The sequence below is a fragment of the Gouania willdenowi genome, chromosome 7 (assembly GCF_900634775.1).
Source record: "Gouania willdenowi chromosome 7, fGouWil2.1, whole genome shotgun sequence".
NCBI classification, from domain to species: domain Eukaryota; kingdom Metazoa; phylum Chordata; class Actinopteri; order Blenniiformes; family Gobiesocidae; genus Gouania; species Gouania willdenowi.
The window spans coordinates 21,045,463-21,063,945 of NC_041050.1; the positions used below are offsets into that span (position 1 = coordinate 21,045,463).

At 39.9% G+C, this 18,483-nt stretch overlaps 1 protein-coding gene across 1 annotated transcript in view; it reads right to left on the reverse strand.

Moving 5' to 3' along the window:
- Positions 1–18,483, reverse strand: part of klhdc8b (kelch domain containing 8B) — a 72,161-nt gene that overhangs the window by 42,953 nt on the left and 10,725 nt on the right. The window contains exons 2-3 of the mRNA XM_028453146.1: positions 6,239–6,325; positions 5,419–6,156 (exon numbers count right to left, since the gene is read on the reverse strand). Coding sequence (XP_028308947.1) covers positions 5,419–5,809 — 391 coding nt within the window. The 5' untranslated portion in view covers positions 5,810–6,156; positions 6,239–6,325. The remainder of the gene's footprint in view (positions 1–5,418; positions 6,157–6,238; positions 6,326–18,483) is intronic.

An 18,483-nucleotide genomic window follows, 5' to 3' on the forward strand; every position in this document is an offset into this window, starting at 1 on the left:
TATATAGATCGTGGTGATTTGCTCTGCCACAGCTGGAAAAAAGTAAATGGACTTATTCCAAACCAAGTCTTCCTTAAAAACTCTGCAGTTCTATAAAAGAACTATCAATATCTACAACCTGATTATTTACTTTGGATAAATGTGCAAAATAAAAGTCCACAGTATACTGTACATGTGATATACTGCAGGTCTGTAATGTCTAAACTCATAGAATAAAATTGTTTATGGGTGATGACATCTAAATTGTACCCTGCTCAGTAGCAAACCTAATCTTGTCTATGCAATAGCTCTTTCATGATTTTTTTTGTTTAACTGCTAGCTATAATTATAATCATGACATTAACTTCTCGGTGAAATGTAGGGGCTCTCATTTATAAATATTGGGCATGCACAGATTGTGAAATGAGTCAGAATTGTCTCTTACATTTAAAGGGGAGGTATGATGAAAAAAATCACTTTATAACGGTTTTGCTACAGTGCTATACATCCCTTTAGCCTCATTCAGAGGTACAAAGTTGAAAACGTTCTGTTTCCTTCCTCCCTTGTTATTCCACATTTTGTAAAAAGTCAGCTCCAAACAGGCCAATTGGATTTTTCCCCATTCCTGACACCTACGGGAAACTCCTCCTGTTGACAATCCTCTCTCCTCCTACCATTGTCTTAATACATGCCTCCTAGAATGTGAGCTCCTCCCTCTCTCTTTTTTTTCTTTCCTCCCTCTCAAACTACCTTACAGCTAAAACAAACATTTAATATAGAATATATATTATACTTAATTCCCATAATGTAAATGCAAACTGCACTACTGGACGCCCAAAGTGCACTACTTTTTCTGCTGCCGATCGTGTTGGGCGTCACTGGATGTCGATCGGGGATGTTGATGGATTTGTGGCTCACAGCGCTAACACTGGACTCGGTTGTGGAATTGGCACACACTTTTGTGACTCAAAATCCCAATAGCCACTTAAAGGGGACATATCATGCAAAATCCACTTTTTTAGCACTTAAATGCATTTTGTTGTATATTTAGATTGTTTAGAAGTACAGAAAAGTTCAAATTAGTTTCTTCAGATGCTCTGTTGATATCTTTATATTCTGTTTTGGTCATATTTTTCAATCTGTTTTGATTTTTTGATTCTCTATTATGTTTTTTGAACAATAACGTCACAGTATTTGCAGCGGAACTGCCAAATTAGGACATCGACTCCAGGCCAAACACTTTGAGCAATCCGCACTTTTTTTCCCTCGCTTTTATTTTGTAGTCCAAGCTCAAGGATGCTGAAGTTACGAGAGGATAAGTCAAAATGTTCGGTTGTTGGATGTAGTAACCCACACGCTTCATTACACCGTCTCCCAGCATCAGAACCATTTCAAAGTGCCTGGTTGAGTTTTATTTTTCACAGAAATGTACCCACATCTGTGGGTAAGGTCATTTTTGTGTGCGCGAAGCACTTCAAGGATGACTGCTTCTGCAACCTCCACCAGGATAAAGTCGGACTTGCCAAAAGACTTTGTCTGATTGAGGGTTCAATTCTTTCTATCTTTGGAGACGACAAACAGAGCACTTCGGTAAGCTGTAAATAACGCTAAAAAGTGTGATGATAAGACGTCCCTGTCATTGTTTTGTTAGCATTAGCAGTTGCACCGTCTTCAAATGTTAGCGCTGTGTGCTCGTTTTAGATCCTTGATGATATGGCCTACGTGATTTAATTTAAGTCTAAACTTTTCATTAGTCATTTCATTTTGCCGTTTCGTGACGTTAGCTTGGCGCTAGCTTGGCGCTAGCGTTAGCTCGGTGCTTGTGTTGGCTCACTTGTTAGTGTTCTGCAGGTTCATCATCTTCATTTTCATCTCGCTCCCCTGGGTAGACTCTGGCTCAAACATGTAAGGCTGGATGGACAAGTCTTCCGTTGTTGACATTTTGTAAATAAACATTTTCTGCACCGCTAGACAATTGTATCTCTTCTATCAAACTACAAAAATGGCCGAACAAGGTGGAGTTGAACCGAGTGTCACCTCTGCAACCTGGAGAGGGGGCGGGGTATGAAGTGTCTCATTTGCATTTAAAGAGACCGCACCAAAACGAGTTGCTCTCAGAAGAACATCAGAAAAGGGGTAGAAAAGGGGCCTGTGGAGCTATAATAATGAGGAATTCAGACCCAAGCATTGCAGTTGCGCTTTATATAGACCACAACTGTATGATTTATATGTAAAAAGGAAGGATTTAAAAGCATGATATGTCCCCTTTAATAGCCTTGTGTTTTACTGTAATGTGCAGTTTTTTGGCTGAAAAGAATAACAAGACTGTGTGGATAGCATCTACAGAAACGCCTACTCATGAATATGCATAAGTGGGCCACAAATCAGCCCGTTTTGAGAATTACTCAGAAAGTCAGTTTTCAGAGGGCTAAAACTCCAGAAAACAGGCAAGCTTTTGGGGAAAAAAAACTAAAATACTATGTTCTTAGGGTTGTTCGAACAAATGGAGAAAAATGGCGTCATAATGGACCATTAATGTCTTCTCATTTCAGATTCGAGTATTCATAAATACCCAAGCCTGCAGTGTCATAGATGTGTACCTTTCGTGAGCCATTAGGTGCATGTATCCAAATCTGTTCATATAAGGCTCCATGTGAAAATGAATGCAAGCACGTGAAACATGAAAAGGTGCATTCAATCAATTATCTGAAAAATTGGGTGCACATTGGCCATGTTTTATCACATGATTTCTTTATCCTGACAAAGCAGTGTTGGAAACAGAATGCAGGCATGCACTACAGACTTAACCAACCCTCATAGCGTGAGGAGCGCTTTTATGTGCCCATGTTCATGCATGCTCTGTTGTGGACCCATGTCGCCATGACATGAGAAGTTTCAACTGGGAGGTGTGTCCAGCCTCTCTCCTCTCAGCCTTCACCTTCAGATATGTGACATAGCATAGAAATTGCTGACTCCAATAAACAGGTGTTCACCTCTGAGTGCACAATCACTCCCCCTGTTCACTTCTATTTCATATTGTACGAGCAGTGTGACGTTACACATGTCACCCTGCCAGCGAAGCCAGGGGCCCAGTGCGCCCAGCTGCACCACTGCAATGCTCCAGGCCCTTAATGGACCAGAACCCAAGCAACAGGCCCCTACATCACCTGAGAGGGCACTCACAGTGCCGGTTCAGATCATTCCAAGCTCACAGCAGTAGACCCAAACTGTTAACTACAGTTGTGTGTTAGTGATGGAGATTAAGTGCTTAGGATGGAAAGTGTTAATGCTTTAAGCAGCCACAGGGGTATGTTGCAGTTGCCTTATTTTTTCACTCACTGATAAATCCTAAATAGCCATTTTTTTCTTAAAAAAATATAAGCCTAGAGTCATCTTTATGACTTTTCCCTCCAAAATTATTTCCCCCTCTATAATTACACTGCCAATCATTGAAATTCTGTCAGTGATCAAAAGTATTTATCTACTGCAGATTGTAAATCCTGTGAATAGGGAAAGCCTATTCCTAGAAAATTAAAGATCCATGTGAGCAAGATTTGGTAGTTCCTCTGTTTTCAAGATGTTGTCGACTTCAGCATCGCACCAACGTGCACCCTTTGACACCGCTATTGCAAAATGTGTTTGTGCAGGAAAGCGTTGCACATTACCGGCATCATCATGTTTTGCGTGGTCCACCCGCTTCAGAGGGAGAGCAAGAACAGACAGTATAAAGCGCTTGTAAACCTGAAGCTTATTCAAGTTGAATTTGTTTTACAGTCTGAATGTGGCTGCCGCTTAGAGCAGCTGAGATCAGAGCCCCCTCTGTGTGTGCTTGTGGCGGAGTTGAGCTGACGGTAGCAGCCGCTGCTCAGGACAGTAACTACAGAGCAATATGTGAATTCATGTCTGAGTCTCAAAAACACCAGAAAAATCTCCACTAACACACGATAACGTCCCTACATTTGTCACGAGTTAATATTGAGAAAAAAGTTGCGATGAGCATTCACAAAAAATACCGGTAAAGGTATGAAACCAAAGATTGAGTTTAGGTTTCAAAACAGAGCGGAGCGAGGAGTCTACAAACTGCAGCTTTAACTTTTGCAGTGCACAACTTACTGAGGATGCACAAAGATACATAAACAAAAACATTAGCTTCATGTTTAGCTCTGAGGCTTTAATGCCTAGATCGACTAGTCATCGATTATTGAAATGATTAGTCGACTAATCGGATGACAAATCGTACAATTATTTGCTCTATGTTGCAATCTTTTAAATTTGGCCTGGGTCAAATTACGACAAATAAACACAAGAAATAAATAAATAAAACAATTCCTAACTTAAAGTGTAAACAGTTTCCTTACAAACACAAATTAAATTGATTACATCATTACTAGAATGTGATTCATTAATAGCATTTACACATAAAAAAAAAGTTATAATAGCTGCTGACTCAAAGAGTTAATAAGCAAATATTTTATAGAACATGTTACAGTTTGTGCATACGGGTGACTCCATTAGTGTTACTGTATATAATTCATTTATTTCCTCATTTATAAAGCACATGAAAAGCAAAATTCACTGCAATAGTGTTTTTACTGTTTAATATAAAACACTGCTGCTGAATCTAATTTATCGTATATCTGATAATGAGTAAAAAATGAAGTTATAGTTGATAAATACCTTACTGATTTACTATAATTAAACCAGATCAGACTTGATGATTGAATCATTAATTACTGAGAGCAGTACTAATGGGATATTCTGGTATAATAATCACAATAGTTACATTACTGTCTAATGGGACCAGCTTTGTCTGTGAACACGTGAAATATAATCACAAATATTGTGTTTGAATCTGACGGAGTGGATCTGATGGAGGAACTTAGACTGGTTCACTTTGTTGGGTGGGTGTCTGGTCTTAACTTAAGTAGCGGTGCGTGATGTGTCGCTGCTCGTCACAGCTTCAGGTAGACTGTGACGAGCAGAGCTACGTATGTGAGAGGCGTCGACAGCGTTGAGCTTGCGGTAACAGCAACATATTCTTACCAGTGGAAATGTTTTTCATGATATACTGTATCTCCTGGTAATCACATGCATACAGCTCTGAGCACAGATATATAGAAGGTAGATGAGCCGCTCCATCTGCAGCTTGAAGAAGACGGTGATGACGTAACCGACAATTGTTGACAAATACATTTGTCGGTGACTAATCCTGTTATCGATTTTTGTCGACAATGTCGACTAATCGTTGCACCCTTAATATTGAATTCAGTGAGAGTTTAACATCAGTAAAATCTGCACAATCATCATTTAGTGGTCAGTGAAAGGTTTTTGTTGAATACCACCCACTCTCTTTCCTGCATAGTTTGTCAGTTTGTTAAAACATCATCTGATGAACATTCACTGCATTTAAACTGTGTTGACCACACCTTATTTTCTTACCTTTCTCCACGGTGGTGACTCCCATGGATGGATGACCAAGACTGGCCCTTGTCTCCCATTTGCCCTCATCTGGGTGGTACATTTCCACTGTGGCTACCGGAACCTTTTGCTGGTTCATCCCACCGAGGACCATCACTTGACCACCTAGCATTACAGCAGAGGCCCCCGCTCGGGCAGTTGGCAGTGGTGGCAACTGGCTCCACGTCTGGCTTTCCACATCCAGGACTGCAGCACTGTCTAAGGGTGTGCCAGTCTCACTGCAACCCCCTAGCACATAGAGCAGGCCAGCGTGGTAGACTGGGGTGCAGTAGACACGGCATTGGGACATATGTGGGAACTTTTCCCAGTACAGGGACTTGGCTGAACTCACAGCCATCTCCTGCACAGGCATGTCTCCTAGACGATCAGGGCGATAGGATGAACCATAGAGGAGGTTGGGAGGGAGAGGTTGCGCTAGAGGAGCATTAACTAGAACACAGGCTTGTTTCCAGCCTGGGATTTTGGTATACGTACATGCAGATAGTATAACTTGAGAAAGAGAGAACCTTCCCTCTATGACCAGATGCCACCATGTACTCAAATTAATCTGAAAAAAAACAGCTGTTGGAGTAATTCAGCAATTCAGCAATGTTTTTTATTGTCTTTCCTCCCGAACACTTTGTACTCCTCTGATTAATGCAGAACTGGAATCTTGTTTTAGAAGTATTTTCCTTTGAGTAATCCAAATAGAAAAAAGCCCTGTAAAAGGGTAAGCAGATCCCAACTTTTTAAAACTTTATTCGACAAAACCTAAATGTAAAGATGGAAATGACTTAACAACCAGGAGAGGCTCGAAGAAGTACTCCTTTTTTCAACCAAAGACTGTTATTCCAGACGTGGCTGTGTTCAGGATTGAGACGGTCCAAACCTGAAAAAGAAAAAAAGAAACTTAATATTCTATTAATATTCTATTATTAACTATTATTAACCTGAAGTATGGCTGGACAAAAATTTATATCTTGATATTTTTCCTCAAAATGAAGATATAATGATGTATTTTTTTTCTCAATATGATTTTACAAGAAAAACAAAACTGGATCAAAGTCACTGGAGAAAAACGCCAAAAAAGCCCATTTATTTGTTTTATTAACTTAATCCCGCACCCTTTCCAAAAAATAGTATGATTAATGTTGTTATTCTCTTATATTGTCTACCTGAGAACTTTGTATATTAGATTTTTATTTTATTGTATTTTTTTCTTGTAACCTGTATGAATAAATAAAATAAACACTATTGATCACTAGCAGAACAATATTTAACATTTTGTGCCACTTTTTTCTCTCTTTAGGGACAAAATGTGTGAGTAAATTCTGCAGTCTGGCTTCTTTCAGAGCATATAATACCAAGTTGCTGTTTTTAAAGCATTTAACCATTCAACCTTCTTAAACGACTTCCGTTTGTGGCGCGGTGCTGAACGGACAGGTGTTCGGACCCCTTCCGTCAGACTCAAAGAATTTGGCAACTAAATAACTACAAATAACTCTGACCATTAAATATCTTATTGCTGTGACAACTCGAAGCTCCTGATGCCATCGAAACCGCCGAAGTAGTCACAGAAATCTGCGAAATTAGACTCGGCGCAGCAAGCTAGCTACATGTGCTAGCATGGCTACCAGCCCAGACAATGTGCTGTCCGCTTTCCAGGCACTGAAGAGTGAGTTCGTGCTGAGATCTGATGGACTTTTTGAAGCAATCCAGGGGGTACACGCTGAATTGAAGGCAGTGACGGTGCGTATTACTGGAGCTGAAGACGGAATCAGTACTAACCAGGACAACATTACATCTCTGCCAACCCAGAACGCAACCATGAAGACTGTTATTGAGGAGTTGGTAAACAAGGTGGACGACTTGGAAAACTACAGTCGCCGCTCAAACCTCAGTCTCGTGGGCCTTCAGGAAGGGAAAGAAGGGAGTGATTTGGGCACTTTTCTGGAGAAATGGCTGCCCGCGGTGCTTGGTGCTGCTAACTTTCCTTGTCAACTACTGATTGAAAGAGCACACAGGATTGGGAGGATCAATGAGGCAGGGGAGCGACCGGCGGCACGACCCCGAGTGGTAATAATGAAACTCTTGAACTACGCCGACAAAATACGCATTATGCGGGCTGCGAGGATGAAGGAGCGTATATTTATCGACAACCAAAGGATTATGCTCTTCCCAGACTTCTCTGCTGACCTACAAAAGCGAAGAAAGGCGTTTGACTGAGTGAAGGAGCTGCCGTCTCTCTCCATTCTGGACCTTCGGTATGGGATTGTTCACTCAGCGATACTGCTCATTACATACAACAGAAGACGCCACACTTTTGATACGGCAGCGGCGGCGGAGGGGTTTGTACAGAAACTACGGCACGACTATCACGATCCTGTGGGCAACTAACTGAAGCAGCATGTGAGAGTCGCTCCTTTTCAACACTTTGCATGAATAGATCTGTTATTATTGTATGGTGGCTATACGAGAACGGTAATGACATTACTTTCTTAGCACAGTATTTATTGTGGTATGTGTTATATACACACAGCCAGTGGTGCTAAGTATATTTATTTTTGTTATAATGATTATTGAACGGATCTATTTGGGGGAGGGGGTTATCACTTTGACTGCTGGGCTTGCTGTTCCTCACTATGACTTCAGCATGTGTGGACCAGCATAGCTCTATAGTTGAGCTCCTTAGTGGGCTCTTTAGGATGTGCTTTCTTTGGGGTGGGTGGGTGTATATCATTTTGGGAGGTACACACAGTAGTGTTATTAGGTTTTTTTTGTTATTGGTGTTCCTGTGTTTTTCTTTTTTTATGTTACTTTCTATATTAGCAGCAGCCACTTTAAGTTTCATCATCTTAAAATGATTTTAATTTTTACTTATGACCTCTGAACTTCAGTTTTCCTCCTGGAATGTGAGAGGGTTAAATAAAATTATTAAATTAAAGCAGGTTATGAGCAGGATCTGGCAGTTAAATGCTAAGATAGTTTTCCTTCAAGAGAGACATTTAACTGCTGAGGATGTGATCAAGTGAGGAGAAGATGGTCTGGTCAGGTGTTTTCAGCTTCCTTTAGCTCACATTTACGAGGGGTAATCACACATACATAAGTCAGTTCCTTTTTAGCTAATAAATGTAACTAAAGATTGTTTTGGCCGAAATCTTATTGTTCAATGTCAAATTATTTCTTTTAGGCTAAATTTGGTAAATGTTTATGGGACAAATAATAATTCAGCATTTTACAGACATCTTTTCCTATCATTAGCTGCCTTGCCTGGTCATCTTATTATCGGGGGTGATTTCAATTGTGTGTTGCAACCATAGTTGGATAGATCTACGGGGATAGACACACACCCACAGACAAGAAAAGAGCTTCTTCAGTGTATGGAGATTTTAATTTAATCGATGTGTGGAGAAGTAGGCACCCAGGTTAGTTGACTTTGTCTTGCTACTCCAGCTCTTACCGAACCTTTTCCAGAATTGATTATTATCTAGTTTCAGCAGGCTTATTATCTGTAATTAGTAACTGTCGGTATGATAGTATAGTAATCTCAGATCACACCTCAACTTCTTTCCTGTTAAAATTTTCAAACATTGTTTGTCATCCTCCTAGATGGCAACTTCAGACAACCAAAAATGACATTTTCAAGTCGATTTCAAGAAGAATAGAAGAGACACTTCCGAATTTCTTCTTGTACACTCGATCTCTTGTTCTGCTTAGCTGAGCAGCCCCTCAAAGTGATTCCTACCCACAACCACGACGGCTCACGTCGATACAACATGTGGAATCGGCCAAATAAAGCAAGTATACCCAATTGTGGCCGACAGGTAGCAACGAAAGTGGACACAGCGCAAAAACGAGGGAGTTATGGAAAAAGATGTTGTAAAGTTTTAACTTGGATTTTCTCATCAATGTCCTGGCTCAGTTGTATAATGGACAAAAGTCTGTCAACATAAATGGTATGAGTCAGGGTGCTATGATACACTGTGGGGTACCACATGGGTCCATTTTTGGATCATTATTGTGTTTTATCTACAATAGAAATCTGTCAAAGTCATCAGTCATGTCAGACACAATGGGCCTCATTCATTAACAGTGCATACACACAATCTGTTCTTAAACCGTGCATACAAACGCTTAAAGCACAAATCTAAAATTAATCAATGTATTCTTGTTTGAATTTATTCTACTCTACAAACTAAAATAGAACCTCCTTAGACCATGCGTAAGCACAGATGATTGACCAGCATTCTCAGAAAATGTTAACATACATCTTTTAATTAAATGCACGCCATATTAAAAATACATTAAGTAAAAAAATATGACATACAGTATATATATATATTTTTTTTTTTTTTTTAAACGCAAACTAAAAATGTGAATTAACTAATGAATTGAGTAAATGTATTAAGTATGAAGTGTTTGCCTTTTCATCATTTAATATAAAATATTGGATCTAATCTTTGACCACTCATACTAATACTACCATGAAATATATATGTCACAAAAACCAGCTGATTAATTGTAGCCTATTGAAGTGTATGAGGGAAACATATACATGATTGTGATTTACATCTCAGGAAGTGTAAAGATCCAGCCTTGCTGAAAGAAATTACAGCCGATGCCTTCAGAAGAGAGCGCATCAGACCGTCACAACATGCAAAGAGTTTGAGGAATGGCTGATCAGCTGATTCGGGATACAAATGCACGTACAGAATTGCTGCAATGTGGACACAGCTCTTTTTCACCTTTTAGGGACATCTCTTGCATGTCTCCACATCACCACTCTCATCCTGATATGGTTTCATAAAAGAGCGTGTTTGAATAAACATGTAATGTAAGTAAACACTGCAAGCCATAAAAAGTTAAATCTTAGTCTGATCATATTTCAGTAGGGATTTGGTGTCTCATATTGTTTGTTGGGACGTGGGGACCTCTGCTGGTCATTTTATGTTTTTCAAACACGACAGGCCGGCTAAGCAATTTCATGTCGAAATTAAAAAAACACCAAAACTTGATCTTTATGTAGCTTTTGTAAAGCTTTTAATGATGTATCACTCTCTGTGATAGATCTTGTGCCTGCTTTATTTCTCTCTCCCTGTATGCTTTTATTCTGACACCATCACTTCCGCATGTCGGTTGAAAAAAAAGCCAGACCACGTGATCTCGTGACACGTGACTTCGTTTTCCGTATCAGAGTTCAGAATGGAAAAAGGAAACAGCTGATTTTCTATTTTCAATTCTAAACGGGGAAAGGAGAATGGAAAACGGAAACTGCTGTTTTTCAATGTTCAATTGGAAAAGGGAAAAGGAGAAAAGGACACGGGACAATCGAAAAACGGGCCAATTTTGATTGTTTTGTGGTTTTTTGATTAAAACGGTAAAACGGTTTTCTTGTTTTTTGTTTGAGAAGGAGAGGAATAAAAACGATTATTTTATTTTGGTTTACAGATGAATTTGGGATTATCAAATGATACCCAGACCCCTTTAAACCTTTACATGTACTCGGCAGATGGGAAAAAGCTGATTAAACAAATGAGGAACCCCTTCCTAAAGAACACCATATTGGTATGGTACGGTGTTCTTGCTCATGGAGGGGAGGAAAAACCCCTATCTCATTTTACACCACTTTATGGCAACGAAAACTTTCGACCAGGCAGGGCAAATCCTGGATTTAAATCTTGGGCTGATGAGGGTGCAGCGAAAGTGTCTTACCTTTACAAGGATAACAAATCAAAGTCGTTTCAGGAGCTTCAACCAATTTACAACATTTATAAAAAGCATTTTTTCAAATATATTAAACTCAGGAATTTTATAATGTCTAGGCAAAAGAATAGCCTAGAGCAGCCCTATTCAATTAGCGGCCCGAAAGCAACCCTCAAGTGGCCCAAAGGCAACTGCTGAATGACTTGGGTCCGAGAAGTATAGAAAAACATATTTCAGTAACACTGACATGTTCTTACAAAAATTCCTACATTATTGCAAACATTGAATGCAACACAACCCACAATGCATTGTGTTGTTGTTGAGGTGGAGTTAGCAGTTCTATGCAGGTGAAAATTTCAGCATGTCTTTTTCTACCCTGAAAAGAAAAATCGAAGAGGAAAACCGTCGGTTTAATCCTTCATGGACAGACAAGTATTTATTTATTTTACCACCAGGTCCGAACGCCAAACCAATGTGTTTACTCTGCAACGAATGCGTTGCAGTGCTGAAAGACTATAATGTCTGGAGACACCACACTGAAAAACATGCCGCATTTCGAACAAACTTTCCCGAGGGATCTCATGACAGGGTGGCTAAAATTCAAAGTTTGACTGCGTCTTACAACCGGAGCTGTACTACAATGAAACAGACTTGCACAGCTCAGGAAAGAGCCACAGCAGCTTCCCTTCGTGTATCATGGATCTTGGCAAAGAAAAAGAGGCCGTTCACAGACTCAGAAACTGTGAAGGACTGCATGTTGGCTGTCGTGGACGAAGTCTTAACCGACGATAAAGTTAAGAAGAGTGTGACACTTCACATCATTCGCAGGGTTGACGTTCTCGCCACAGATGTCTTTGAGACGCTGCTAAGAGAGCTCAGAAAAGCTGATAATATGGCTGTAGCAGTAAACGAGTCTACAGATAGAACTGACACAGCCCAGCTTTCCATGTATGTCTGTTTTTTTGACGGGAACGTTTTCAAAGAGGAACTGCTGGGCTTGTTGCCATTAGATGGACAAACAACAGGTGAGATACTGTTTGAAAAAATATCATTTTTTGAAGATAATGATCTGGACATGAAGCGCGTGTGCATGCTTGTTATGGATGGGGCTCCATCCATGGCTGGAAAAGTTAGAGGTTTGGCTGCACGTTGGTCCACTGTTGCGCCTCAGATGACAACCCTGCATTGTATTGTGCATCAGACTGTATTGTGCGCAAAACTGAGCGATCATTTTAAAAAGACAATGGACAATGTGATGGCTATAATAAACTTTATTCGCTCAACATCAAGCCTCCAACATCGCTTATTTCGCCAGCTGTTGTCGGAGATGTCTGCGGAGCACCAGGACCTATTGTTGCACAACGACGTAAGGTGGCTCTCCAAAGGCAAAGCACTGGAGCGTTTCTGTGATCAACATACACATGTGAATCAAGCTTTTCACACATGAACATGATAAAAAAACAGCTCTTGTTGCTCTCTGACTGACAGTACTCTTAACTACTGCCTTCGGATTGCATTGACATCTTATGAGCCAAACATCTATGCTCTTGTTCAAAACAAGAGGTGTCATTTCTCCCACTAGAAAAATCCACTAGGGAAGTGTTACACTCACATCTACATAAGTTGAGATGTAATGAGTGAAATAAAGTAGTGTGCTATAGCAGGAACAAAATGTAGTTTTATGTATTTATGTGACTATTTTCTTTTAACTTAATATTTCACTTAGTTGCACTTTTTTATGCACATTTTATTTCCTTTCAATGGGATAGTAACTGTGTCACCGTGCCCACGGTTTATTTTTTTGATTATATGCAGAATGTGACTGTCTCAGATGAGACCAAATATGGACAGGGACAAACTCTGCTTTTTGTTATTTCAAGAGAAGAAAAATACCTCAAGTTCTGAAAAGTTGCTAAGTAACTTTTTTTTGCACTTCAAATCCAAAGATGTCATTTCTAATCTTTGTTTTTATGTTCACATGCACCTTAACATGTGCTTGTATTGTATTGTATCAAAATGTGTTTTGTGTTTATGTGTTTGAAATGTAAAATTTAATGAAACCATATTTCAGCACAGGTTTAGTTTATGTCCTTTTGGATGTGGCAATACGTTAATAAACATCCAGTGTGTTCATTATCTTTTCTATTTATATTTATTTTAAATGGTTAACTTTGCTCACTGTCTGCTAAAAATGTCCGGCCCAGCTCATATCCTTAGTCTGAAAATCCGGCCCGAGTCAATTTTTAATTGAATAGCCCTGGCCCAGAGCTTCCATGTTTAACTACCCTAGAGAATATTGTTTTAAATAATCTTCAGTCCAAGGGACAGGTTTCTTTACTGTATAACCTGTTCATAAACAAGTGCAAAGAATCCTCAGAAACTTTTTTACAGGCTTGGAGAAGTGATTTACATACCAATTTAACAGTTGAGGAGTGGCCAGCAGCTTGCTCCCTAGTTCAAACTCAAACAGTTAATACACACTCCAAATTACTACAGTATAAATGGCTTACCAGACAGTACATCACTCCGCCAAGCTGCATCGCTTTAGCCCGAATGTCCCTGACACATGTACTAAATGTGGTGTCCACATGGGGTCTCTGTTTCATTGTATGTGGGAGTGTCCATTGGTTGTGAGCTTCTGGGAAAAGGTATTGGATCTGTGCAGTAAAATTATTAGTCAAAAAGTGCCTCTTAACCCTAAACTGTGCATTCTTAATATATATCCTGAAAATGGTTTCTTCTCAAAAAATGTCAAGTATTTACTTAATGCATGTTTCCTGGAGGCAAAACGATACATCGCTCGCTCATTGAAGGAACCGACAATCTGTGGTGTCTCTCAGTGGTTTAAAGGAATGACTCTCTTTCTGGCTCTTGAAGGGATAAGCTATTTCTGTACAAAATTAGGTTTGGACTGATGAACAGATTTGATTGCTAGCAGGGGTGCTGCCGTGTGTATTGTATTGTTGTGCATGTTTTTTTTTTTTTTTTTCCATAAAAGATAATAAACAGATGTTTTTAAAAAAAAATGTAACCATTCAATATGTGGCTCCTTTACAAAGGTTATAGCAGGGGCAATGTGAGAGGTGTGTAAACAGAGCTCTCTGAGCTGCAGCAGAGCAACTTAAACACAGCAAGTTTCTTCAAAGGTCTCGAAGTGCTTCCAACACTCATAACTGAAGGAGTTTTACAGAGGACAACCGGACATCTGCACTCTGCATCCGACATTCAGCGGCTCAGAAAAAGCACACAGTGCCAGCAGTCAGACAATGAGAGATTCCGCAAAAAAAACGAAGAGCAAAAAAATCTTTAAAATAATATAGTTTTTGGTGATAGCTTCATTTTCTTGATTGCAAAAAATAGATTTTCCTGAACACGTTTCACCTCTCATTCAAGAAGATGATACGCACAACCCTTTTAACCCAGGGTAATTGGTTTAAATCCTAGGTACCTACATGGTACCTTTTTGTGTAAAGTTTGTATGTCCGGCCTGTGCCTGTGTAGGTTTTCTCCAAATAATCCAGCTTCCTCTTATATTTCCAGTTAAAGAAAGTAGGTGATCCATTTCATCCATCCATCCATCTTCATACCCACTTATTTCCATTTATCAGGGTCGCAGGGGTCTGCCGGTGCCAATCTCCGGCTCTCATAGGGCGCTGGGCAGGGGTACACCATAGACAGGGCGCCAGTCCGTTTCACTTTTTTTCTAATTTTGTAATGTTACAGCGTTTGTCAAAAATTAAAGCAAGGTGGTGTAGTGGTTAGCACAGTCGTCTCATGGCAGGAAGGTCCTGGGTTCAAGCCCTGGGGTAGACACTTAGGTCTGAAGCTTCAATAAATATTTCTAATAAATATGGAGCTAGCTTCCAAAAAGCTTTATTAAACTTAGACGGAAAGCAATCTGGACCGGTGCTTTAGCTACTCTGTAAAAGAAAGAAAAAAAAGTCTAGGATCTCATGGAACCAAAATATAACTATTTAGCCTTAACTGCAAGTGCTGGAGAATATGAGGTACTGCTCTTCACCTAGCGGCAGCAGCATGCTGTGGGGATGATTTTCTGCTGCAGGAATTTCACGTTTGGTGTGTTTTAAGGTTAAGAAGACAGCTGCCAAATACAGAGAGATACTTTCAAGCAAAGATTTTTTTTTTCCTCAATTGCGATTTAATGTGTGATATTTTTTTCAAGGTCCTCTTTTCATGTGTTTTTCAACAAACACAAGCAATAAATCTATTTGTACTATAATAAACAATATAATATACATAACTTGTTCTGTCTTATAGGTTAGGCTAATGTAAAGATAAATGATTACTTAATTAATATGAAAGGGTTCATTTATCAACTTCAATTACAGTTGTAAATTTACTAAATACTTAGTTTTGCAGTCTGATCAGCATTTACCACAACAAAATTCTGTGGCATAAACGTGAGTATATGTCAGAAATAAGATTATAGCAAAAATGCAAACAATGTCCAACTTTTAATGTTTCATCCAACATGATATGTAAACACTTCTTCAACACTGTTTTGGCCATTGAGTTATGGAGCACTACACACATTGGGCAGACCGAAGTTCAGACGGCTCCAGTAAAACCAGCGTTTTGTGCAATAAAATAAACTATGCTTGGTGCACCAACTCTGCTATCACTGAAAAACAGTGCTGAACTAAAGTGGTCAAATATCACCCTTACTAACTCGGAACTCAGATCAGCAGAGCTCTCAATTTTTGCTGTCAGGTCAGAGTAAGATTTATGCAGTCTTGGGGCTCTAACTCACCCCATTCCTAAAATGGTAAAAACGTGTAGGAGCCATATTGTAGTATATTTGTGTATGTATGACATGGTGTTTGGTTGCTGCGGTAACGCATGCGATGCGGGGTGACAGGTGGTAAAGGGCGGCTATTTCAAAAGGCGTGTATTTCTGGCTGTCATTAGGAGAGAGGAGAGCTGGGTAGTCAAATTTTTTTGTTAACCGCTTCGCTTTGCTTCACTTTACCTGGTCTCGAGTTCCATGCTGTTCATTGTGATACACACTGTGTAGAAGAATCCATCCAGTGTGTGTTAACTGTGAAAGCCGCTGTTTTATTAAATCACCCAAACCACATTCAAGATTCAGTGTGCCTCAGCGTGTCTGACAGGTACAGAACCCATTCCCTTCCTCTGGAGTCATAACAACATAGATTTAACTTGACAACCCTTATTAGTATTAACAAATGCACTGTAAGTATAAATACAGTAATTTGGTTAACATTAATGATTTAAAGAATAAAAATATGGAAATATTTATTTAGCACTGACATTCCAACAATACAAAATACAAAACAAAATACAAAATAAAATGTTTAACTTTTTTTTTTTTTTTTATCTTGTCTGCACATTCTGTTGAAGGTTAACACTACAAGAAGTGCAATCTTTTAACAGCAATGCATATTTTGTTATTGCAAATTAAATAAATGTATTTATTTCATTGCATAATTGTGACCATCACCAGCTCTCCCTAGGGAAGGGTAAGAAATACTTTATTGAAGGGAGGATGTAAAAAAGAGAGGGCAGTGTTACACCAAGGTGAGGGGTTGGAGAGGGGTGGGGAAGTTAACAGGGAAGAGGGATACAAGATAGGAAATGGAATGGGTGGGGAGTAGTCGATAGGTTTCAAGTGATGCGATGTGAAATTGTGGTTGTGTATATTGTGCTTATTGTTGAGTTATCAAGCCAGTTTGGTGACCAGTGTGCGGCTTAGGAATAATGGTGGTGGCTGTGAACAGAGGAAGAAGTGAGTGGAAATTCCATAAAACAGGTATTTGGGAACAACGTGTCTATGGTTGAGCCCAGTATGAGTGTTATCCCACAGCCCAAGGCCAGTGCATCCATGACAAATGTATTTCCAAGAACCGCCACTGCAAAACCCACGAGCCGCCCCCGGGCCCGAAGAAGCAGCCAGGCCAGCAGCAAGAGCAGGCAATCTAGGGGCCCCCGGCGACCACCCCACGGCCAATCAGCCCCCCGACCGCCCCCAAGATCCCAAGCCGAGAGGCAACCATCGCCCCCCCCCATACACACCCGAGAAAGCCCCAAGGAGCCAAGGACCCAGCGCACCACGCCACCGATCCAACCCCCTTGCCCTAAAATGTAAAACTTGACACTGCCAGCTCGGGCCGTTCCAAGCTCAGGAATCCAACCCTCCTCTGGCACGGTAGAACAGACGCGATCACCAGCTCAACTCGGTTCCCACAGACAAACTCGTCATCACGTTAATTTATGACACAAGTATGGCATTACGTAACCATTAAGCGACTCTGGGTTTGTTGTTGACAGTACATGCTGTTAATTTCATATCTTCTGTTGCGTAGGGTAACTATACATCAAGATTTACCCAGACACATGCTCTTTTCACAGCTGGATTATACGAACGGACTGGGTTTCCCAGGGCACCAGAACGCAACATGTTAATTTAAATGACCGTAACTCTTCTCATATTTGCTCTATCGCAGAAATTCCACCAGTTCATGAAAGATAAGAAGTTGCTCTTTACAGCCAGTGATGGTAAATTGCGATAATTTTACTCACACGTAACTGAAACATTAAAGATGCCGCTTTGTTTTGACGAAATCGACACAAGGAACATAGAGAGAACCAAATGAGTGAGAAAAAAAGAGAGAAACTAAAACTTGATAAAAACCACCATGGATCGAGGTTCAAAGGGATTTAAAAACAAAGGAGGAAATTGAGCCTATAAAAGGTAAGATCAGTTTAATTTCTGGATCAATAACTGTCATTCTGCTTTTGTGGAGCTAGTCTTTGTGTACATTAATGTAAGAGTAAATAGATGATTTTAATGTGTGAGAGTTTAGGACAGAGTATTTGTGTGTTTGTTTAAATTCTGTGTGTGTGTGAGTTCATCTGAGCATATTTATCTCCATCACTTTCAGTTTTCCTTTCAATGAACATATCTATGACAATATCTAACTCTTCTTTTATTTCTTCTTCTCGAGTCTCTTATTAGCGCTGTGAGCCACGAATCCGTAAACATCCCCATTGTTTCCTCCTCAGTTCACAAACAATGTCGGGTGTTGCTGCATAGGCTGGTGTAGCATTAGCAATGAGTGCTAACAGCTGATGTGTATAAACAATGGGTCCGTGGCTCCAAGCAGTGACTCCCAACATGATCGGCAGCAGAAAAAGTAGTGCAGTTTGGGCGTCTAGTAGTGCAGTTTGCATTTACATATATGGCAATAAAGTATATTATATATTCTATATTAAATATCAGTGTTGTTTTAGCTGTAAGATAGTTGGAGAGGGAGGAGCTCACATTCTAGGAGGCGTGTTAGGTGACGTCACCTGCCAACGTGG